At 40.2% G+C, this 25,554-nt stretch overlaps 1 protein-coding gene across 1 annotated transcript in view; it reads right to left on the minus strand.

Annotated features, from left to right (window-relative positions):
- Positions 1-25,244, minus strand: part of spire2 (spire-type actin nucleation factor 2) — a 28,767-nt gene extending 3,523 nt beyond the window's left edge. Inside the window, exons 1-14 of the mRNA XM_008411798.3 lie at positions 24,788-25,244; positions 15,988-16,031; positions 15,059-15,445; positions 13,962-14,042; positions 13,675-13,839; positions 11,774-11,860; positions 10,857-10,974; positions 8,542-8,702; positions 7,145-7,367; positions 4,416-4,537; positions 3,108-3,245; positions 2,955-3,022; positions 2,547-2,574; positions 1,123-1,220 (exon numbers count right to left, since the gene is read on the minus strand). Of these exons, the coding sequence (XP_008410020.1) occupies positions 1,123-1,220; positions 2,547-2,574; positions 2,955-3,022; positions 3,108-3,245; positions 4,416-4,537; positions 7,145-7,367; positions 8,542-8,702; positions 10,857-10,974; positions 11,774-11,860; positions 13,675-13,839; positions 13,962-14,042; positions 15,059-15,445; positions 15,988-16,031; positions 24,788-25,085 (2,018 nt within the window). The 5' untranslated portion in view covers positions 25,086-25,244. The remainder of the gene's footprint in view (positions 1-1,122; positions 1,221-2,546; positions 2,575-2,954; positions 3,023-3,107; positions 3,246-4,415; positions 4,538-7,144; positions 7,368-8,541; positions 8,703-10,856; positions 10,975-11,773; positions 11,861-13,674; positions 13,840-13,961; positions 14,043-15,058; positions 15,446-15,987; positions 16,032-24,787) is intronic.
- Between the last annotated feature and the right edge of the window lie 310 nt (positions 25,245-25,554).

The following is a 25,554-nucleotide window of genomic DNA, read 5'->3' on the forward strand; positions in this document are numbered from 1 at the left end:
TTACTAGCTGAAAATGTGTCCAAAATTAGATGATGTACACCTCAGGTACTGAGTTAGAGCTTCACTGTTGTTGGTTTTTTTAAATTCACTTCTTTTCAATTCACTACAAATGTCTTCTCTAGACACTGGAAAACAATCCAACCCGGTTCAATCCACTCTAATGGTCAAGTTCAAACCCGATGGACAACATGGTTAAAATATATAACAAACTAATTCCTGTTTCTTAACAGTTCTTCAGACGGACTTCATCTCTAGGTAGTTTCAGGCCTGATGTTTTGTCAAATCTTTCACTTTTTCCACAATTTTGGAAACTGAGCATCAAATAAACCACCGATCAAAACCACCTTCAAACATTGTAAGAAACTTTTAATTAATGTTCTAAAGATGCCAGTAACAGTAACTTCTCTTTATTAAAGATAAGTCAACAAAGAGTATTTGCTTAATCAAAAGCTAGCAGCGTCAGAGTGTCGTCCTCAGTGAAAAACACGACACATACTGCTGGGAAAACCAATAAACCAGAGGCTGCAGTCTAAAAATACTCCTGCTATTCTTTATTTTCTGTCTTTCATAATTGTTGAGAATTAGTTAAAAAAAAAAAGAAAAAAAAATTATAAACAAATTTCATACATTTCCATAAAATCACCTAATAAAGCTGTGATGTGTGAGACTCACGTTAGTTCCCTGCAGTGATTTGCATGAATGTGCTCCAGTAAACATGTTCATAAGTGGCAGGGTTCTGCAGAACGGTGAGATTTTACGATGTTGTTTTCACCTGCCGAACCTGAACCGAACACAACTTCCCTTGTCGCCACTAAAAGGTGTTTTGTCCGTTAGTGAATGGCTGCCGCAAATGAAAGACTCTTAAAGTTGCAGCGTTTCCCCTCAGCTGGGTTTGACGGCTATAAAACGCACATATTTGTCCTGCTGTTGAGGAGGGACTGGAAATATACACTACTCTTTACTTTCTTTTAGCTTAAATGTTGAGTTGATCCAATTCTGTTGGCCACAGCCTGCTCTTAGCAGACAGATTGATTTTGTCACTATCACCTTTTCTCTGGGACCAACATGGAGGTATCCAGTTACTTAGACTTTTTAAATTGCTCAATAAAAGCAAAGACTCACTTGTAGACTTGGCTTTTGTGTCCATGGCCTTTTGGGGTGCTGTGAAATCCCACCGTGTACACAGGAATATGAGCCACCTTCTTGGAGGGAATCTTCATCTGAATACAAGAAACGCGAACAACATCCAGTCAGAAAAAGCAGAAAGTTGGAGGAAAAGAAACAGTCATGTGACATTAAGAGATGGTCATTAAAATAATAACTGACTCATACAATTTATTCATGAAATAGGTAAGTATTATTTTACTCTCATTGCACAGCAACAAAGCACTGAACACACCTACGAACAAATGCAGACATTTTCAATTAACGGTGAGAGTGACATTAATTAACACAGACGAGCCACAGCACCACACGGACCACAAACAACAAAGCACAACAAATCCAAACCTACACAGCACAGAACCACACATCCAACACGGGCCGGGACTGAGGCGACAAACGAAGACACAAAAGCAAACAAAAAGAGCAAAAAAAAAAAAAGAAAAAAAAAGAAAGAAATCTGACATCAACAGAGGATTCAACCAGTGCTAAAAACTAAAATACCTTTATTAACTCGTTTCTGCTGCAGCCTTTCTCACACTCCTTAACACGTTTTATGAACCATTTTTAAACTGACTTGCACAGTAAACAACTAATAAACATAATCAAAAGATTAACAGGAGATAAACTTGTTCTATTGAGGCTGGAAGCTTTTGAATCTGCATGTTTAAAACAGTAAAATTACATGTTCTTCTGTCATTGTGACGTCACTGAGTAGAAATAATTGAGATGGATAAATGTGGTTCTTTAAATCGCCTTCATTTCTGATTCATATATTTTGTCACAAAATGAAGGTCATGGAGACACCCGACTTGTTTCAACTTGAAAAATGTGCTCTGCATTATAAACTTCACATAAACCAACTAATATTCAAGCCATATAAACAGAGTAGGGATGTTTAGGCCAGTGTTGATATCCAATATTAACATTACCAGCTGTGGCTGATAACCAATATTATACATATTCCCCTGCCTTTTTAACACCAGGAACAAAAATGACCAGACTGCTGACTCAGCTTCTCTGCTTCAGCTAAACACCAAACAATCCGGCTCTGGATCAGAGTCACATGACCAAACAAATGCCACGTGATACACTTCCCCTCTCTCCTGAAACACATATACTAATGGCAACAAGATGGAAATAAGCATTAATCATTAATACTGGGCCAGTTTTAAGTATGGGGCCAAACGACTGACATAGGTCAATTAGACGGCAAATGCTAATTAATCTGAGAGAATAATAAACAACATTGTTTGCTTCAAGCAATGAAAATCAACTTGTGGTAGTTTTATGAGTGTAACTATATATAAAAAAAACTATTTAAAACATAGAGTGACACAAGCTAGTATTTGGGAGTAAAAGAAATACTATATGTCTAAAATTACCTTTGCACTACAAGAGCCACACACTGACCTGCAAGAGGAACAGAAACAAAAGAGTGTTACTACAATTCAAAACTTAAATAGTTACTAATTCCTACGCTTCACTCTCCAGTCGTCTGATGTCAAGCTGCAGAAATTATTGCATGAAAACAAGTTTGATTGCTTTATCATTTATTTCTTAATTTGGGATTTAACTAACTCAAAGCTGCACATTTTGAAAACAAATCTTTGAGACAACGTCAAAACTTTAAAGAGTGAAAAACATAACAGTGGCCAATGTTTTGGAGAAATTTGGACTTTCCGTGTTTCGTGTGAAACTTAAGCACGGGATCAATGTTTAAAGATAAAATGAATAAGAATAAATATTCCAAAAAACGCTCAGACGGTCCAGTCAGAACTTTTCTCGGCTACCTTTTGCACAGTAAGCACGTAGACGGCCACGAGAAGAGAGGGAATCTCACTCTGCAGCAGCAGCAGACCTGAGGAATCAGACGCAGTAAATACCGACGGCATTCACTGCAAACACAGCAGAGGCGACGGCGACGAGGAAGCCAGAGCTGCTACCTTTCCTCGCTTCAGGTTGCTGTACAACTCCTTGCTCTGAAGATATTTCTCCATTTCTGCTTTGACGAGTACTCGACGCACGTTGATGATCTCGTCCAGTGTAAGGGCCAGACTCTCAACGGGGTGGCTGAACTCCTCCTGAGGAAAAACGGAGGAGGAGGAAGAGGAGCCATCAGTCCGATGACTGGATAACACATGAATGTATGAGTTCAACAATAAATAAATTCAGAAAGCGTAATAAAGAGGATATTCTAAACCTGTAAAGTTATTGTCCACGTTGCAGAACCTGCTAATCTAAAGCTGAACGTGCATCAGCATTCCTGCAGCGCTAGTTGCTTTCATGAACAGCATCTCAGTAGGACATCCCGATCTTTACTTTATACAGACGATGTGGCTCTGTTAAGAGTCTGCAGCTGTTTGAGAAGAGAGTCAGCTCAGGTCAGAGGTCATGGATCTATACCAGAAAAATCTGGATTCTTCCTCCAGATTGGGGTTAATCTCCTGCCTCAAGGGAAGGTTTGAGTATCTTGGCGTCTTCTTTAAGAGTGATGGTACGACGGAGAGATCGGAGCGTTTCTTAGACCGATTATGATGAAACACCAGCCGAGGCAGAAGCCAAAGCTCTGGATTTAAACGTCCACCAAAATATTAGAAGACCAAGATCAAGATTGAGGATATAATTTAACATCCTCTATGTAGAGAGAGATGTCAGATTAGAGCCACTGGGTTAGTTAGGGTCACTTGAACCTGTAATCATGTTGCTCTTTGGTTGTCTTCCATCAGAGGAAGTGACCCAAAACATGGATCAGTCCTAGTAGATCTCCTCTGGTCCTGGAACTCACTGGGATGTCCAAATAAAAACAAAAAACGTCACTGGGTTTTAACCAGTTCCTTGATGTTAACGTTTCCTGTTTTGCTGTGAATGTTCAGTAAATTTTGTGTGCTGCTGCCAGCCTTGGCTAGGACTCCCTTGTAAAAGAGATTTTTTTTTATGTCAGTGGGATTTTGCTGGTGAAATAACATTTAATAGTAATAGTAAAAACAACAAATGGGAAGGGGGATGTTTTGAATTAGGTCCTGATCCGTTACTGCCACAGTGTGTGTGGATCAGATTGGATTGATAGACGGATGGATTGATGGTTAATAAAAACCAAACATCCTCTTAGAGGTTTTAACCATTTCATGTGATCTTTATCTTCTCACTTATTCGGAAAAAAATTGAGGTCTGAAAGACACAATGCTGAATCTAACTCTTCACGGTGTTCTCTCTTCACTGTCTCTGAGGCTGCTGTGATTTTTTTATCTCACCATCCACTGGTCTCCGCTTCTGGAGTCCGGCGTCGTCTCGAGGCCCTCCGTGGCCTCGTCGACCGAACTCAGAGACAGGCGAGCGGGAGACGGCGGCGCCCAGCCGTAGACGGGGAAGGAAGCTGGGCGTGGAGAAACGGATTAAAAGTCAGCGGGAAGGAAACGATGAATAAAATACAGAGAGGTGGAGGGGTTGTACAGCTGAGGCTGCATGAGGAAGGCACATATCTCGGCCTAACTACCACATGAATTACCCATCAGCCTCTTTCGTTCAGCGCCGTCTCACATCTCAGCCGTCGCACAGCGTTCGGCGAACTCCTCTAAAGCCGTTGTGTATTATTAATCTGATTTCAGGAGGGAGATTTGGCCCGCACTGCCACGTCTTCGAGGCGGGCGGCCGTCACACGGCTCAAACTGGGTGCCTCTCTGCTGCTGCAAACGGAGGCCATCGATTTGGCTCCAAACAGGCCGAGAAGACGGCTGAGACAGGCCAGCAAACATCATCCGTACATATAATTTGGATCAGCTGCTGACGACAGATGCAGCTTACAGGCTTACATCCCTACACAGACCCCAGCTTAAGCATAAGAGCCCCCTGCTGGCAGGGTTGAGTACTACATGATGAACCTCTGCGGATTGCTGTGCGGAAGCTGGGAGTGGACCGGGATCGTTTTTCAGCTATTAGTGCATAAATTGTTGCCATCGAGCCGAACCTTCGCTGCTGTAGCCCCATCGCCCAGTCTGACTTTATCAGCACATTTTGTTTTTCATCTAATTACAATCCATCAAACGTATATTAGCATCCGCAGGGCTGATCTGATCCCGTCAGTGGCTGCTGTTCCAGCGTGGAGAGAAAAGGCTCCTATTTCAGTGAAGCAGCAGTAATTTAATAACTTTTTGTGCTTAAAGCAGAGAACGGAGGCAGCAGCGACGTAATGTCTTCGAAAATCACCAAATTATTTTGAAATGTGTCCAGCCCAAGTTAGAAATGGAGGAAATAAAGAGTGACGTTTGTAGTAAAATCAGTGGGTTTGCTGCTGGGCTGGTTACCTAACAATTATATATAGTTCCAGCACAGAATAAGAGCTTAGATTTCACTGTTTGGGATAAGGAGTTTACAGAGCTGCCCCTCCCTCACGTGTTGCTGCACACTGCCAGTTAACTGGTTGAAACATGACTACTACATGGACGGTCATGCTGAACATTAATCTTATGGTTTTTAGAACCACTGGAAAGTTTGCCGAATGAATGCCACATGGCGTTTATCGCAACCACACTCTTATTGTTTTCCAGGCTTTCTAACATATTTTGAAGTCTTTAGCTGCTTTGGTTTAAAGGTTTTGCACAATATTGCTCTAATATGTTCATCTTAAGTTCTTAATTTTGCATATGCAACCTAAAGAAAACATGTTTTTTTTTCTGAGTGTGACAAATTTCCCCTTTTTCCATTAACCTCAAAGTCAAAATCTGAGGACAGAGTCACTAGTTGGAGCTGATGAAAAATATCCAAAATGACTTTCCATAATGCCACAGTTTTCCCTCGCTAGCTAATAAATAAATTTAAATAAATAAATAAGTGTGCCTATGCATTTATAGTTTAGTATTTCTTTCTGTGTACTCCGGTAGCCAAGCAACAACCTTTCATTTCATTAGGAAGAAAAATATGGGTGTTTAGAAAAACTCAGTCATGTCGTAGAAGCTAATGGAGCACCATCTCTCTCTCTTACTGAGGTACTGCAGCTTTAAAATCCTATACTTGTCAAGCTAACAACTGCATGTCAGTCAAGCTGCAGTTAACCAACTAATATAATCCTGTTATTTTTCCAGTGATGCTTTACAGAGTTCAGAACTAAAAAAAATGCTTATTTGAATAAGTTTACTTGAATACTTCTTTAACTGGTGTATATTCTATACCTAAAATAACTTTCTGTTCTGTCCAAACTTTAATTGCTGTGCTTTTGTAAAGCCGGCAGGTAAAAAAGAGAAACAATTTAAGCCTCTTTTTGGCTTCAGCCAACATATTATCTTCACTGAAGTCAATTGAACTGAAAAAAACAACAACAAAACCTAAATGTCATAAATCTCAGATTAATTCTTAAGCAGATATTTGGAAATTTGTCCATCTTTTGTCTTATTTTTCATCTCTCACTGCATCCAGTGATGTCATGTTTTTATTTGCCTTTGCAGAAGGAAGATGCATCACCACCACCTGGATTTGCTTTCTGATGCTTTGTCTCCCTCTAGAGGAGGAGAATTAAAACTGCTGCTTAGAGCAAACAGCTGGGTCTCCCAATCATCTTCCTTTCAGCCAAATTAAAAGGGCCAAAACACTCCAACAAGCTTCAGATGTGAGTCAAGATGCAGATGGGCAGGAGAGTTTAATGGCTGCACATCTCTGAATTGGCTGTGATTGAGACACAAAAAGATTTGAGTTTCTAACTAGTCCTGCTATCTTGCAAAAGTATTCACACTGCTGAGACGTTTTCACTTTTTCCCCACATTACAACAAAACCTTAAGAAATATTATTGTGATTTTTATGTTGTAGATCAACACAATGTGGCTCATATTTATAGAAAAAAAAAGAAAAAACAAACAAAACAAAAACATCCTACTGTAGTTTTAAAACTTTTTACCAATAAAAGTCTAAAGAGCCTTGTTGTTTAAAATCTCCTCAGCCGCAAACCCTACATTGATCTAAAGATATTTGGTGAGTGAAAATCCATCAAACCTCGGTGATAAGGAGGCGCTCCAGCACCAGTCAGCGTTCTGGACCGCGGCCTCACGTCCTGCAGTCTGACTGTCTCACCCAGCTGGGTTGACTCCGACAGCGAGGGAAGCATGTCCCCGCGGAGGAAGGCCAAGTCCTGCTCCGAAAACGATCGGTCCCTTTTCAGCGGCGCCGGAGAGCTCTCAGTCCTCCTCATGTCCCCGTTGTCCGGGGAATCCTCTTCCTGCAGGCGTTCAACGAAAGATGGACATTATTACACACAGCGTTGGAATAGAATGAAAAAAATAATAAAAATATTCATTTATTTATCTATGCTGCAATGTACCCTATTTTTAAAAATCTAAACTCTAAATCTCAGGTTACTGACCTCCACCTAGCTCATTTTTACATTGTAACTATAAATGTTCAGTGTGGATTTATGTCAGATTTTTTTTAACAAAGGTCAAACTTAAATTCTCTTTCAAGTGAAAGATGTACAATAGATACTGTACAAACACTGCAAAATAGATCTAGGTTTGTGGGATCAACAGGACTAGCACATAGTTTATGTAATGGATGTGCAAAGTTTAGCATGTTTTCTTCAGTCGTGTCTGAGAGAAATTTAACTTTTGAGCTAAAAGTGTCAACACATTTAAGCCAATCTGCTAGATTTTTAAGAATAAGACAATGTCTAAAAAAATCAATATATGATTGCAAAAACATAGTAAATCAGTAAAACTAAATTTGCTAATATCTCATAGGTCTGTGTTCAGACATTTTGTGCTGCAATACTGTTGAAAACTAAAAAAAGGTAATTATTTAAATTCATAGTTGTAGTTTTATTAATTGAAAGACACATGTGGGGTATATATTGATCTGTTTTTAAGCACTGAAGCAATACCAAGTGACTAACAACCAGTTAAAACAGCAATCCCCGAACCTTTGCCTCTAATAGTAATAAATATACATTCAATTTTATATCCTGCTTTTTAAAACAAATAATGACAATTTCATGCAATTTGTCTTCATGAAATTACAAAAACAAAAACAAAATGTGAAGCAGACATTCTAAAAAAAATTGATCAAGTATCCAAGGTAGCTATTCCAACATTTACAGCACGTTATTACATATGTAAAAAAGAAAAAAGAAAACAAGCATTAAGACCTTTCAGATGGAAGAAATATCTCTAGTATGGATGTTGTGGGTGTTTGTGCAATCCTAAATTTTACAGGTTTGATATTTTACAAATCACTAAATCTGCATAAAAATGTTTCTCTTTGTCCAAAATTTTAAAAAAATAAATAAATAAAAAGGATTTACCTCTCTGCAGAGAAGAAACTAAACCCACCAATGCAAGGAACAAGAGTGAGAGAAACACAGAGTCAAAACGAGCGACTGCCGGTGGGCCTTTTCCCACCTCAGAGATGTTCATCTCCTCCATCTCCGCCAGCGTCGGGGCCTTGAGCAGGATGCGAGGCCGCAGCGACGCCCGGGGCTCCGACACAGACAGATCGATGCATGACGTAGACTTGACATTGCAAGGACACGTCTGAGCCAGACAGGGCAGCGAGCCGAATGCTGAGAAAAGAGAAGCAGATGCAACATTAGGGGGAAGCCAGGAGCTCTCAGATGGTGAAGGCGGGGAAGCTCAGACGAGCTTTGTGTGCAACTCCGGCGTCTGGAGCTCGTTATCCCAATCATTCGGCGACATCAGAGTGACTGTAGCTGCTGCATTTTTAATAAGTGGGTCACAGAAATCTAATTTATTTCTCATTTTCCTTTCATCTAAAACATTAATGCCAACGTGTGCATTACTCTGTCCATTTGTAACTATGACATCTGGGGTAGGCACTCATTTTGTTTTTCTTTCATTGATAAAAAAAAAAGGAAATAATAAAATTGAAGCGTCTTCTTTTTTGTTTACTAAAACAAAACATGACCAGTGTTACTGATGCTTTCTTAACAATATCCAAACTTTGTTCAACTTTATTTCATTTTTTCTTCTCGGGTTTTTCCTGGCCCACACGGGTCACCTCAATAAGACGAAATGTTCTCATTTGAAGATGGAACCGCTTGAAAGAAGCAGCCAAAAACAAACGTAATGTGATGCAAAAGACATTTTCTGTTTGTTGGTGAGAGTTTTTACATGGTGATGAATATATAATATGAAATATAACGTGCAACAATACATTTAGTATGAATGTTGCTAAGATAAAGAAATTAAGTCCAAGAAATCAACAGAAAACGTAGATTTTATAAACTGGTTGGTTTTTGTTGAACCGATTAGATTCACAGTTTCTAAATGGTTGCAAATTTGTTTCTTCCTCTTTTACTTCTTAGTGAAGGCTGAAGGAACAGTTACATTTTGCTGAATTATTTTTTATTTTTTTGTGAAATTAACACAATCAGAGGGTCAAGATTGTTTTTCTTGTCACATAGTCAGTGGAGCTCAGCAGTGTCTGCGATTAATTGATTGAAATATTATTTTCTCTGCTGTGCTTAACTAATAAGAACAGGATCGTTTTACTTTACGTCTTTTAAGACTCGGCAGCTTTAAAGTGCATCTGTCCTGTTATTTATGTTCTTTCTCCCACAAAAAGGACAAACTAGCCGACCTTCATCTGAAAATAGCTGATCAGTATTTGTAAAATTTGACACCATGTATCAGCAAAGTGTCTGCAACTATAAACAGAAAGGTATTATTATATCAGTGTTCAGGTCTACCTTATGATTCTACTTAAAATGACTGAAAAAGACAGAAAACAGTGATGGAAAGGCATGTCACAACTTATAAGAGAATAAATTTAAAATACAACCAATTAAATCTGTTATAATCTAAATTACATGTAGGAAGGCTTCAATCGGAGCCAATAGAAGTTGTTTTTAGTTGCATTTAATCTAATGGCCAGGAGGAGGTGACACATTATTAGAAATGTGTGTAAAAGTCTATGGAAAATTTAATTTAGGTTTAAAACACTTCACTTTATCTACAACTGAAAATGAACGTCTTCTTCTCTAAGCACTTTATCAATATACAGAGCGACAATCAATTCAGATCAATACATGCACAGTTCAGATCCAGTACAATTCAAACCTAATGACTGATCACCTCAGCAGCTGCCCATGTGATCATAATAACGGGTTTACTGTTTGTGGACACGTGTGGCTGTAAAATGGTGAACATCACCAGAATGATGCCTTTTAAATTAGCTTACAGGATTAAAAACTCGTGTCAGGCAGCAGAAGGAGGCGCCTCCTCTGGGGTACCATTCATGCAAAACTGTCACTGAACCTCAGTAACCATTTTCCTCCATTTTTCACCATTTTAATTAAAATTCAGCAACTTTCAGCTCCCGTTCTGGTGCTCTTCTTTAGGGAGAAAAACATCAACCTGAACTTCTAAATGTGGCTGCAGAATTAATGTCTCTGGGCTGCAGAATCCAAAAGACGTTTGTCAATTTAAATCATGTCAGGAACAGAATCTCCTTTTTAAACAGTAGATTTTGTACCTTTTTAGACCAAAACACCAAACCTGAGACACAGTCATTCATTTGTTTTGTTTTTTTTTCTTCAGACATTTTTACTAACTTTTTTCTTAAAGCTCTTTTATCATACTTTGTCTCTCTCCTCTTGGTGTGGATTATGTTTTCCAGATGCGAGGCGTTTATAGTGCTTTGAAACTGGAATCAACATTTTGTTCAGAGGGTGAAAACATAAAGGTTTTGCTCTTACGCCTGGCGGTGTGCGGCACCACAGGCCTGAGCTTCCTCTCCTGCTTGATCTCTGCCAGAATCCGGTCATGAAGCGACTGCTGCCGTGGAGGAGGAGGAGGAAGGCTGCGCTCTGAGACCTAAGCAGAAGAAAATATTTCACCACATCTGCTCATTCAAAAAAACTAAACAAAAAAACACTAGAAACCAAGCTTTTCCACCAAGCAAAGTTGTCCTATGTATACAAAAAGCAACGATAAAGTTTTCACACCCCTAAAACTTTTACAAAACGCCAACTGCATTCAGAAATCAGCTAATTATTAAGTAGCTTTCACCTGCAGGTAACTTAATGTCATATAAATGCAGCAGAGGGTTGTTAGATGACATAAACCAAGAAACACTGCAAAACACAAAACTCTTACCAACTGTTTTTGGTCTAGTTTCTAGTGCAAATATCGCAGTGCACTTGAAATAAGACGAAACTTACTTAAAAAGAAACTTTTAAAGGAATAAGAACTTTTTTAAGTCAACAATTTCTTAAAATTGATGAAAACTTACTAGTTTCAATGGCAGATCATTTCACTTAACAAGAAAATCTTAGAAGAACATGTTAGACTTGAGATTGAATCAGAGGTTCGACTATAGAAAAGAAAATCTATCTACCAAATCTTCAGCTAAGATAATAAAAAGCAAAAAACTTCAGCTGTAGATTTGTAAATAGGAAGAGACATGTACCCAAAAGACCTGCAGCTTCAAGCAGCAGTTTCTACTAAGTACAGATTGCAAAATATTTTTGAAGAGTTAAAGTTTTTTTTTATTTGCATCATTTGCTTTCAGCTCTACCTTGTGTTTACGAAACAAATAAAATACTTAGACGTTTGTTGTAATAGGTGCGAACCCCTTGAATGTTGTGGGGATCCTGCAAATGGATCCACTTACAGGCTTAAGAGGAGGTCTGGATCTGATGAAGTCCAGGATCAGCTCATGGGCGCTTCTCTTCACTCTGGTAGGAATATCACCATCCACCTTTACAAGGCAGGAAACACAACATCAACTTAGGGAACGCTAAAAACAACAACAACAACAAAAAATCATACAGTCACCCACTATTACAACAGAACAACATCTAATTGTAGCAAAAAGATGTTATGTTGAAGCTTCAATAATTGACTTCTCTTTAAAGCACACATGAGCAGCATTAGCTGTGATTTGTAGCTTCACACAACGCGACTCTGTGTTGATGTACAAACACCATAAAACAGTAACAGCTGAACACCGCTTTCAGCATTGAAGCAATTGCATAAAAAAAAACCTGCAATGCGGCCAGAACAACAGAAGGCGGGAGGGTTTCATTAATATTTGTGTCCCTGAGCTGAATAATGCATCTGGCCGTGGAGAAGGCCTCCAGGCTAACTCCACCACACCATCACCGTTTGCTCTCTGGGTCTGAGTTCAGCGTCTTCCTGCCTCACCTGAAGCTCTGCCAGGGGGTGATGAAAACATCTCCAAGCTATTGTCTCTAAAAATTTTATTCATTTAGTTTTTCTTTTGTGGATCACATTTGTGGGGATGATTTGAAACCAAAATCAGCTAACTGCGCTAAGTTAATTAGCTGCTGTAAAACTGTGTAAGCTGAAGGATGATCTAGGTGTTCAGTATCTATAGCTAACAAACTAAACTCAACATGTCTAAGTTAATGAACTCCAGCTGTTTTTAGTCTTTTTGTATCAATTTTAGTTGCTACAAGGCTAGAAAGTTGGATCTTTGATTTATATTGTACCGTTAATTTCCATCCTCACCCTGCCTCTCGCCCGGAACGTTAGCTGGAGATGGGCACCAGCAACCCTGCCGACCCCACTGAGGGACAAGGGTGTAAAGAAAATAGATGGATGGATGGATGGATGGATGGATGGATGGATGGATGGATGGATGGATGGATGGATGGATGGATGGATGGATGGATGGATGATGGATGGATGGATGGATGGATGGATGGATGGATGGATGGATGGATGGATGGATGGATGGATGGATGGATTTCTGTCCTCTGTGCTTCTTGGTTTGAATTTTTATGTGAGATTTCTAACAATTATCTCCTCTTAGCAGATGTTTTACCTTCTGTACTGATATCACATTGTGGACTTCATGGGAATCTCCGCTAAAGACGCTACAGAGTCGCTCTAAAGTTGAATGAGGCCCTAATCAGAATGAATTCCAGTTCACATGTTTTATAATCCTCAAGCAATAAATTATAGATACTTGAATTTGTTTGTTGTTGTTGCTTTATTCTTTCTTTTCCATTTCTTTTCTTTTGCTTTTGTCTTTTTTTCTTTTCTCTCTTTTGTTAGACTAGATTCTTTGCTCTTCTTTTTTCCTTTTTACTGTCATCCTGCCCTGTTTGATCTGGCAGACATGCCTGGTGTGCAGCGCATAAAGCAGATTAGGTAAAAAGTCAGTGGTAAGAGAAAAGCTCAATTTCAGAGAGCTGCAGAAAACATATATATGCCACCTAGTAGGTTGAAGTGTATTGCAGGAAAAGGTTTTCCTGTCGTCACAACATGAAGTGTTTACTAAACGCTTCTGGGGCTTCCTCTGGGACTGATGCTTTTGTTGGATGAGGCTAAGATTGAGCGTTTTTATAACAAACACTTCTGGTGAACCTTCTTCACATTTCCAATTTAGAAGTTACATTCTTTATTTAGCTTTTAAACATGAACCAAAAACTAAAATGTCTCTTTATTTTGCATCTTTATTCCCGCAGCAGCTCTTCTGTTGTTCCAGTAAAAAGTTGGAACTCTTCCCCCTCGATCGCAGCGCTAGCTGAAGCCATCGGCTCTCACCATGACTTTGCGAAGCTGGAACTTGCGAGCTCGGATGTCCTGCATCAGCATCTCGAAGGGCGTCAGGCTGAACTCGGTGGGCAGCGGGTTGAACGGCTGCTCCTGGACCTTCTTCAGCTTCACCCCCTGCCTCAGCTCCTTCATCAGCTGCACCCACAGACGAGCCTGGTGGTGTGGGAAACAACAGCAACACATCTGCTTCTGTCAGCGTGACGGCTCCACCCGCACCCGCTCAGACACACAGCGCTGCCGTTGTCCTTTCTGTGAACTCTGCCGCCTCGTCTCACCCAGTCTCTGTGCTTCAGCGTGTCCAGCTCGGCCGTGGATCGGTCCTCCAGAGCTTCTTCAGAGGAAATCTTCTTCAGCATCTGAGCGGCACAAAAAAAAAAGTCAAACATTTATACCGCTCGTGTTTCTGGATCCCATCTAGAAATCACTTAAAAGCGATTCAGAGTTGGTGGAAAGACTCGAAAAGTGCTATTCACAGGTCCAGACTGTCTGAGCCTGAGATTCTTTGCAACAGCGAATGAGTAAAGATTTTTGTCTGTGGACTTTTGCAAAGCCGGTAGAGACGAACACAAAAGTTGCTTCTATCACTTGAGATCCTGAGAAAGGTAATTTAAAGTTAGAGGCTGCATAACAGCACAATGGGGAAAAGTTCACAGGGAATGAATATTTTTGCAAGGCACTGCAGGTCTTATCATCTTCACCTATCAGTGATTCAAGGCTGGTCGCACACATCCTGCTACAATTACAATTATGTTACAAAATAGTTACAGCTATGAACAGCTTAACTAAAATTCCCATTTTCTATGATTAAAATAAATACATTTCAAGCTGTTAGCACATTTAAACCTTATGTTTTATTTTCAGAAACTGCCTATAAACTCGTATGCATAAACTTGGTATTTAACTTCATGAGCATATAGAAATGTACTTATTGTTTTGCCCTCTACACTAAAATAACTCGTTGACTAATTTGATGGTTTTGGATTTGTTTTGTTTTGTGCTTACAGGTTTAAATCACAGTAGGAACTCAGACAGTCAATGTCATGTTGACGTTCTGGAAGAAACTCGACATTAGAAATGTATTTTCTTCACTTGATTTGTGTTTAAAGTATTCATCCATCGAGTCTTACGGTTACATATTCATGACTTTGGCTACAAATATTATAAAAAGTCATGCAGGATCATTTATTCACAAACATCATGATTTACAAAAACTAATCATGTGCAGCAATGTGATAAAGCCACTTATTTTTGTCATGTTGTATTAAATTTCTCTAATTATTCTTGTCCCTAAACGTGTAAAGTTTTATCTTCTCGTCTGATTTGGCCCTTGCTCAGGAAACAACCCTTCTGGCACAACGGCGCCGTGACGTACCTCCTTTGCGTCTCTGATCTTGACGAGGAAGGTCTGCAGCTCCAGCGTCTCCACAAACAGAGCGCGGCAGACGGCCTGGTAGTGCTCCGGGGCCAGGCTCGGGTTGGCCAGACGGGACGCACAGAGCACCACGACCTGACGGAACAAACACACCGGCCTGATCGCTCCCTCCTGCTTCTCTTCCTCCTCCTCCTCCTCTTCTTCCTGTCCGCTGTACCCCTCATCGGTTGCTCCGCTGCCAGTGGAGCTGACACCCTCGCCACCCTGATCCCCGCCCGCCATTCGCTCGATGAGGCGCTCCAGCTGCGGGCTGAGCTCCCGCTCCTCGTTGTCGTCCAGTCCCCAGTCCAGAGCTCGGTAGATGGCCACACCGAGGGACTGAACCAGCTGCAGGCATCAAGGGAAGCACAAAGAATTTTTTTTTTTAACTATTATTACAAACTATATGTTGTTAACAGTAAGATATTTCTAAAATACAGTGTTGAGAATAAATGGGTACACCCCGACAGACTTGTCAGAAAACCTTTAGCTTCCTGTCAAATGAAAAGAATAATGACATGCACAACCACTTTGGTCATTGGTTTCCTTAAATGTCAGAAATGTTCATTTGTAAAATATGTTTTCTTTTTACTTTTGTCATTTTAACACATGGAAACAAATAAAACTGATATTTTTTTACATTATTATTCAAATGTATTACTCTCATAACATTTACTTTCCTTAAATCATTAGTAAAGTCTTTTTTAAATCAGTAACAAAATGTTTCCAGCATTGTGTTGTATAATAGTGTTAGAAATGTTATTTTTCAGTAAATTAATAACCAATAAAAGTCAAGTTTAGGCGTTATTTTGTGTAAAGACTTGTATCACAAGCTAAATATTCAGCATGTCATGAAAACAAGACTTTAAAAGTTGCTTTGTGCTTCTCACCTGTCGCTCTGCGATTGGTGGAAGAGGAGCTCCTTCATTGTCATCTGGAAAAAAACAAAAACATGGAAACCAGTCAAAGCATCAAAAGATTTCTATGATCATCAATATTAATAGAAAAATTGCTTGAACACAAGACAGCACATTTTCAGCATTTCCAATTTTATTGCAGTATTATTGCTGAAAATCACAATAACGGTATTCATTAAGACTAATCCTTATTTTCAGGACTTTTTTCTGTCTACACTTTTCTCTGTGGGCATTTGATGGAAACTATTTAAAGAGTTAAATATGTTATGGATACAAATAACATGAATGTATGACACTTGATGCTTACATTCTACCAACTGCATGATGATGATTGCAATTCAATATACTGTACTTGAAAAATATTACATCTACAGCATCTTTATGGAGCTATATAAATGGAATTGCGTAAATAAACAAACTTTTCAATGACATATGTAATGTACTGAGATGAGTCTGTTTAAATGGGTGGTAATTGGTAGCTGGAGAGCAGCTTATTTAATATCCAACTTCATAAATGGCTCAGTGATGAAGCTGTGAAGAACAGCAGAAAGGCTGGCTGCAGCTTCCTACATCAGGAAGAAACTAGAACACAAGAAATCACAGAAAGAGAATGACCTACGAAACGACACAGAATACTAAATGAAACGAACGGCAGACAATGAGTAGATTACAGAAAATAACTTTAAATTATCGGCTGTCAAAGCAAAACAAAACATCCACAAGGTGAGTAAGAAGTGGCGCGTGATGAACACAGCTTTTTGAATTGGCAAAAGCTAATCATCATTATCTGTGCATGGATGAGTAAAAAGGAACCAAGCAGGAGAAAGACGAATGGAAATGACGAGAACCAGACGGAATAATAACAGAGGAGGAGACGACAGAGGAGAATTAGCAACAATGGCCAGGTGTGAATTGCAGACAGCAGGTTACAATGCGAACCAAAACAAATACATCCTGAAGCTAAGACGGGAGCTTAAAGAACTGAAAAAACCAGAAAAGCTCAACAGACCATCACATCTATTCAGAATCACTGCGGAAAACACATCACACCAAAAACAATTACATCTGGACACACCAGGAAGATAACTTTGGATAAAAATACCCCCATTTGACGTTATCAGGGTATTATTTTGCCCTGACCAAGTTGTACCCTGCCAATGACAACAGAAAATAGAAACAAAACTATCAAGACAAAATTCAGAAGAAATTTCCGCTAAGTTGAGTGAATGTTTCTCTTGACCTAACACTAGCAGTCTAGCTAGTCTGCAGTCTCCTGCCAAACAGACATGTTTTTAACATGCCAACTGTAGTTTTAAAACAGCAGTAAGTAAAGCAATACAAGTGATATTGTTGTACTGTACTCCATTTTTTTCCTATTCGTGTTCACAACCGTAAATATTTCCAAACATGATTTTGAAAGACGTGGAAGCATCGAAAGCCATTTTGGACATTAATCAAATGTTAATCAAACATCAAATAAACAATGTTAAAGCCACATGTGTACAAAATGAAGAAAAAAAAAACGTATTTAAGAACTCAAGGTGAACATCATAACTCTGTTTTTTGTGGGCTAATGTTGCATTTGAAGTTAAGTTCGGGTTTAAATTTGGCACTTTTAGCAAAAATATCTTTATGCCACAATTTCAAATAACTTTAAAGCTCCTGTTGCTGCAACTGCGGTTGTTTGACTCCGTTTAGCTCATCTGAACTGGAGTTTTTGACCGCAGACGGGTTAGCTTGGTGTGCCCGTGTCAAAGAGTCAAACAAGCCTTTCCTCTTGGCTCAGATGTCAGTAGCAACAGCCGAGGAGGCCTGAAACTCCTTTATCAGCAGCTCAGCGGACAAACGGGAGACTGGACGAACACAAATATAGATCAGGGAGAAAAGATGCGAGGCTATTCATCAGGAAACCTGAAACATACTGTACAAAACAGGAAACTGTAGGCAGCAACTACACAGTGTTTATTATCAAAGATGTCTGAGTAATAAACTCTAAAATATTATAACTGCTCTGCATTCCTGTGTTTTATGCTTAATCAGATTCATTATCATTTCATTGGAAATGGAAATAGAAAGTTTAACTTGTTTTTCCCGGATAATTCTGAGTTAAATAAAAGACAAAACCACATTTCTAAGACTTCAGCAACTTTCGGTTGCAGGCTATTTAAAGATGACACATTGTTAGTAAAGGTGTCCGCACCACCGACAGTCGGACTCTCGGGGCGACGAATCGAGTTTTTGCCCTGTAGGTCTGCTTGTGCTGCAGGAAACAGTTGGCATCTTTCGCTGTCTACAACAAAGCGCTGGCAGCAGGGCGTGAGTGAGCGCATCGACCAGCAGAGCCTCGGCCCGTTTCCTGTGCGAAAAGAGACGCTGCTTCCATCAGCAACAAAAGGAGAGTCCATTACAAAGCCCTCCACTCAGGAAGGAGACAACAACATGAAGCCCTGTAAAACCTGTCGTGCAGGTCCGCAATAATGCAGCGCCCGGGTCACCGAGTGAAACCGATGATACCTTCCCACAGCTACGGCCCGGTGAACACAAAAGAGGGAAAGAATCTGCAGTGAAAATCCCCCAGCAGCCCTGCAGCTCAGCTCCTGGGAAAAACACACAGCGAGCCATGCGCTCTGGAAAAACGGGAGGCGGCTGCGAATGGACCGGTTATCTTCTCTTGAGCTGAGCCACTCCTCACAGCACCTTGCAAAAGTATTCCCACCCCTTAGACTTTCCTTTTTCCTCTGTATGTTTCAGCCACAAACATCAAAATGGCTTATTGGGATTTTAAGTGACAGACCGACACAAGGCAGCGGACGATTCTGAGTCAAATAAAATTCTGAAAGGTGTGGCATGCATTTGGATTCTAACACGGTGATTTAATAGTTTTACAAACTTTTTCTCACAGCAAATACAAATGAGAGTTTTTTTGGTGTTGAACTTGAAAATAGATCAAACTCAGATTAAGCAGAGAGGAAGAGTGAACGAGTTTCATGTCTTTGAACAGATTTCTTAATCGGTTTTATATTTCTGGACTTTGACTGGACCATTCTAACACATAAATATGCTTTCATCTAATTGAGGGGTGCAATGACATGCAAATTTAGCAGAAATGTTAGAATTTTGTTAACCGAGAGCCTCCAGGACACCTACAGCTCTGCCCTCAAAAATTTAAATAAATTATGCACAACGCAATAGCCCAGCGATGCCTTATCCAGCCAGAGCTAACGATAGTCAGAGCTAACCTGGATAAGGCTTTAGAGAAGGTTTAAAGGAGCAGTAACCGATTTTAGGGGAGTGTTTATTACCTAATGCAGATTTTCCAAATATAATTACTTTACGTGAAACTCATGGGTCCAAATAAGCTGAGGGGTTTTAATCCTGATGGATTTCCATGGATATAAACAAAACTCAAGTATTTGAAAATGATTTAGATTCCAGACTGCAGGCAAGTCCAATCAAACAACAGAAGATCTGGCTGCATGCTTCACTCCTCCTGGGTTTTGGTGCGTTTCAGTGGTTGAACTGCAGCAATGCCCGCCTGGGTAAGTTATGGAAACATTTTTTTTTTTTTTTTGCAAGGATGACATTTCATGCACCATGGCTGTTATAAACAAACCATCTCTCAATTTGTACCCAACAACTACACAATTAAAAGAAATTTGAGTGAGCTGACATCAAGCCTGGTCCTGGTCCTTAGCGTTAATACACCCGAGGTGAAACGTTGGACAGAACAACTCAACCGAATGCCTAAAATCCTACAGCTCAGCCAGCTCTGTGGAGGAAGCTCGTTTCACCTCTCTGCATCCGAGATCTCGTTCTTTCAGTCATGAGCCGTATCTCAAACTCAGACTCCCATCCCATCTCATCGTTAGTGTCATTCTGTTGTGGAAAGTCAAAGCAGATATGGAATATAAAAACAGAGCGACAACCCAAACGAGTCCTCCTTACTACATTTATATTGTCTCATTTCTACGTTACTTTTAGCCCGTGGGACTCAAAGTCACTCTGGAGAAAATAAACACTCACAAGCTGTAGCCCCCCCACGCCTGGCTCAAACAGAGGAGATGGATTTTTATTGCAGAGAATAACAACCTTATACATAAAGACAGACGGCCTGTGTCATCTACGCAGAGCATGTTTCTGCCAACCAAAACGCAAACATATCGTCGGGTTCCCGACTTCTCCGGTAGACGCGACGATAAGTCCTGCTGGACCTGGCAGAACTCCTTGCCGTCAGTCACACACAGTTTACACCGGCTAATGACGGATCGCTTTCATCCTCAGAAGCCCGACACCTCCCTGTTTCCTTCGTTAAGACGCAGTAACTCAAAAGCTCCCCCAGTGTGGACTTTGCCTCCTGTTGCCATGGAAATAAGGAAGGAGAAATGTGACGGAAGAAAAAGCAAACTGGGTTCAGAGGAACAGGCTTGATAATGAGTGATCAGAGGAGGCAAACAATACAGAAGAAATGGAAAAGTGTGAAAGCAGCCGTTATATGAGCTGGAGCCATGGCCATAAATCCACCAAATCTAAAAAAAAAAGAGAGATTCAGATGTCAGCGCAGGAAAAAGCTGCTGGGTTGTTACCTGTGACGATTGTGATGTTTTCTGATCTTTAAGACACTTGCTGCTCGGTTTTTATTAAAAAAGCCAAATGTCAATAAACCCAATACTTGACATTGTAAAGTATTCTTTCTCCTTTAACTTTCCACATAGAATCCTTTTATAATCACAAACTGACGTATTTTACTGGTATTTTGGAGCATTTTCATATTTAGACAACATTTTTGCGAGACAGCTCAAGTTCAGTCAAGAATGCTTTTACACTTTTCAACATATTTCTCATCTTCTGATATTTGAACCTACAGCACCTAGCCGATCTATAGATGCTGAAAGTTCTGCAAAGAAAAAATAAAGTATCCTATGTGAGCTCTCTTCTCTTCTGAGCAGATTTTATGAGCTAAAACAAAACTGAAATCATGTAAAACTTTATGAGGCTTTTATCATAGAACTATCACTCTGTCAGTGTACGACTATACTCATAAAATGACTTCATCAGCCTTTATCTATACATACCTATGCACCTAAAAGCAACAGTCACGCCTAATATGTGCAGTTTAAAAGGCATGACTGTTTCATTTTGGACTTTTTACCTCGTTGTCAAACCTTTTTCTCAAGAAATGCAAAGACTAAAATGAGATAATCAGTAAATCAATACTGATTCACATTCATTTTTTCAACTGAATGCAAACTATCATAGTCTACAATGAGCTGCTTTGGTTTCTTGGTGGATAAGGTCTGTGGTGCAAATGGCTTTTATCTGGCAGAAGTCATTATTATATGTGGACCTTGACTTCCTGAGGACCTTCTGTGTAAGAGAATCAAGACGAACCTCAATCTCTGGAGTTTATATAAGAGCTCCAATGACTCAGAGCAAAGATTAGAGCTATTTAAAGTCCAGTTATTCCACAACCTCTGCTTAGAGTTTTCAGATTAGATTACAGCTCTGAGGAAGCTGAAAGAGGATTGTTCAAATTAAATAGATGAGAAAATAAAACCTCACTGCTGTCAGAAGTTGAGTCCAAATAGAGACAGTGAAGGTGTTGTGATTCAGTAGGCATATTTACATTCCTTATTACGGTCTGGGTTTGAAATGACAACAGGATTTCCAGATCCTTTTAAACAGGATCAGTGGATCCTGTGACCATAAGGTCTTCAGCCAGACTTGCTACAAAGACTAAAAGACTCAAAAACATCTTCCTCCTTGAATAAGAACTTTTGAACAAAATATTTGTCTGAAATTAGACCATAGCTCAAGACGCTGCTCATGGTAAATCAGCAAGTCCTTCACTGATCTTCTGTTTTAAGAAAACCTGCTGAAGCATAGATCAGCGTGCTCCAACTTTGTTTTGGTCGTTGGTGCGTCATACTGCATTTACTATTCAAATAAAAGGTAACCAGTTTGGTACCACAGCGTGAGAACCTTGGGATTAAATAATCTTAAAACACTATCAATTTTGAACACATATTTAGGAGAAGTTCTGGTACTTTGGAGAACCGGAGCGCAAAACTTAATTTGAATCCATCTAAAGTCTGCAGCAATGAATTTTAACACCACATTTATTATTTCACACATATCTGCTATAGCCCATGAAATCTTTACAAGCTGCCTCTAGAATACACTCCCCCATATTGTTATTTTTCCACCAAAACTGCAGAGACGGATCTCAGGCGCCGAGCTCCAGATGGCAGGTGGCTGATGAGCGCTCCTATGCAGCTGCGTCGTAACAATTCAGCCTTTTATGGGCCCGTTGCGCCACCGCGGCTCATGTTACGACGGCTGCTTCGGCTCAGATTTGTGCTCCGTCTGATGGTGGGGGGGAGTCAGAGTCACAGCTGATGTCAGCAGCGTCTGAAAAACTGCACACCGGCTCTCGTGTTTACCATCGAATCCGGCATCAAATCCGAGGAGGCCGGTGATGCCAGAGGAAACAGCAGAGAAGGAGGAGAGGCCCACCGTCCCTGATGATGTGAGGATTATTTCATGTTTTCGTGCTTGTGAGCACACAAGAGGACGGGAGAAATGTGATAACAGGAATGTGGGAACGTTTTCCTTGAAGATACCCATCACAGATTAACACATTAGTTAAAAACTCTATGAACAGCTACAGTCTGGATCAAGGTTGTTGTCCCTCCGTAGAGTTTTAAAAAACACAACTTGTATCCTCGATATGTCGTCCATTTTTATAGCAGTGACAGATTGGCATGGAAACCACAAGCACGGTGACCATCATGTCTGTTCATTGTTAGAAACTCAACTTTATATCTTATTGTTTTTTTTGTTTTTGCTTTTTACTAACGTACACTGAAATTAAAAACAGAATGGAGCTCCAACTTTTTAGGAAAGTTTTAATTAGTCACAAGTAATTGAATAAAGTTTATCAGACTTACTTTATTTCATTTACAACCTAATAAACTTAACTTAATAACTTCATATGATTATTTGTGGTTAGCACAATATATTTAAGTTGGATCACCGGGTCTCTTTTTTCAGTGTATGCAGAAAGCAGATTAACTTGGCTGAAGGTCATAATATTACCACAGAAAACCAATAAAGGTTTTTGTGAACCAGAGCACATGTCTGGAGGCATGTAAAGAAGTAATCCAAATAAAAAAACCCAACCGATGTGTTCACTGGCATCAGAAACAACAGGACACTTCTCCGTCACCCAGAGGGATCTCTGAGGAGAATCTACTCGGCGTTAGTCAGAAAGTTTCAACGTCTTTTTAACGCACCTACAAGTTTACAAGTGTTCACTCTACCAGGCAAACAATACCCCTGTAACTGCTTGTGCAATGATTGCACATTAAAATTAAAATGCCTCTTTTCATTAATGGCGCCACATTAACAGCTTCATTAGATTCAGTGAAAGACTTTAATATTCTAAACCATTATAGTTCTGGCTGCATGCTTAGGGACATTTTCCTGCTGGAGAGTGAGCATCACTTTCAGCAAACTTTAAAATCGGCTAATCTTCTGACTGTCCTGGGAACGTATCTCTGCTGCTTCTGCTTCTACTCTCTCTTTGCCCGACACAGATACGTTTTGAGATGTTCAAATGGGCTCTAAAGTTCTCCACAACTTTACTTTTAGGTTTGTTCACTACGGTTTTCCAACAAACTCTGCAATCCATATGGCATTAAATTAATAAACACAGGTGGAATCAATCAGTTGACTTCTTCTTGAGTACAGCTGGTTAAGATAGATTTTATTTTCAAAAAAATCAGAGTAGATGGGGGGGGGGCAAATACAAAATTCACCCTGTAAAAAAAAAAAATTCTCTCTCCACTTCACACAGATGCTGATAGCGTTTGTGGAAAAAAAATCAAGGTGTATGAATCTCTCTCTAGAACACTGTAGCTCTTTAAAACGTGGATTACATTTTTCCACAGATGGTTAAATATGCACACATAGTTTGGCCTCCAGTTGTCTCCATGCAGACTCTGGAGCAGATCTCCTACACCGCAGTGAGGACATAAATACTTCACATCCGGGAAGATATTATGGCGGTGCAAGCTCAATTCAAACGGGAATTTCGGAAAACTAGGAGACTGCGCTAAAATCTTGTTTGCTTCGATCCACATTTGCTCGTCTCTAAAAACGGTTCTTAAATGAAAGGAAGCTCGGGTAAAGCTTTACTCTTTGAATAATTAATCATTTACCGGCACAGTCATCCCTGTTGGCAGTGGATGTGAGATTATTCTAAATATGCATTGCACGAGTAAATTTCACTTTGTTTTAAAAGAATTTGAAATACCAAAGCACAACATAAGGCGGAAATGTGAATTCTAGCTGGGAAGGGAATTGTTCCTGTGTGCCAAACTCCCCTGGAAAACCACTTGATTTAAGAAAGAACTGCTTTTCCCCCCACAGTTTCCAAAGTAAAAACCATTATTTAAGGTTTCTAATGAGAAATGTAATATTACCATTAAATTCCGCAACATTACTGTAAATCTTACAACCCGCAGTTTATTAGTACACTTTGCAGACTTCAGTACTCAAACTGTTTACAAACTAATAAGCGGATGAATTTTTTATTTTTATTTTATTTTTTATTTTTTACCGAATATGAAAAGGGATATTTAGGTGTTGGGAGTTTAATTATAACCTACATTTTAAAAACTAGAAGACCTGGTTTAATGATGGTTTCCCGCGTTTGTTTTGATTCAGGATGTAAGTTTGGGGGGGATAAGGAACAGTTGGGGTTCGGTCCTACCGTCGGGTTGCGGCTCCTCCTTTAACGACACGGTTCCGTCCCGGTGCAGGAGGATAGAGGACGGGTCCTTCACCCGACCGGGTCTCCCGGACGGCGGGCGGGGCACCCTGAGCCCGCTGCAGCACTGGTAGCACACCGCCCATGCCTGCTCCTCGTTGATGGGCTGCTCGTAGGACTTCAGCACCTCCTCCAGAGACAGCTCCCGGGGCTCGGCCAGGTCCCGCACCTCCGCGCGGTCCGTGGGGGCGGTTACACGGGGATCCCCGTCCTCTGCGCTTCGGTTGGTGGATCTGGCCATGACTGCGTTGCCGCGGAGCCCATGCTTCACTTCGTGAGCAGCGGGGACATTGACGCCGAGCGCTGCTTGGCCCGGTCTCCTGCGTACCGCTTGATGTGTCGTCTACAACCGCAGCTGCACGGCGTTATCGTCTGTGCTGTCAAGGCAACGAGTGGATACAACTATATCCGGTTTGGCGCCTTACAAAAATAAAAGCATTTTTAATTGCAAAATAAAATCGGTGACTAAACTGAAATAAATCTCTTTATTTAAAGAAAAAGTTACAACTTTTAACTTAAGGTATTTTCCTCAGTGGCAATTTTCTAATATATATTTTTTGGACATACACGTATATTCAGAGCCTGCAGGTTCTACAGCACAGGAAGCACTGGGAAGATACCTGTGGTGGAACACTGTCATTGCAGATCTCCTTGAGGAAACCATCAATACCATGAAACATGGTGATGGCGCCATCATGCTGTGGGGATAC

Source organism: Poecilia reticulata, chromosome 6 (assembly GCF_904066995.2).
Source record: "Poecilia reticulata chromosome 6, P_reticulata-male-v2, whole genome shotgun sequence".
NCBI classification, from domain to species: Eukaryota; Metazoa; Chordata; class Actinopteri; order Cyprinodontiformes; family Poeciliidae; genus Poecilia; species Poecilia reticulata.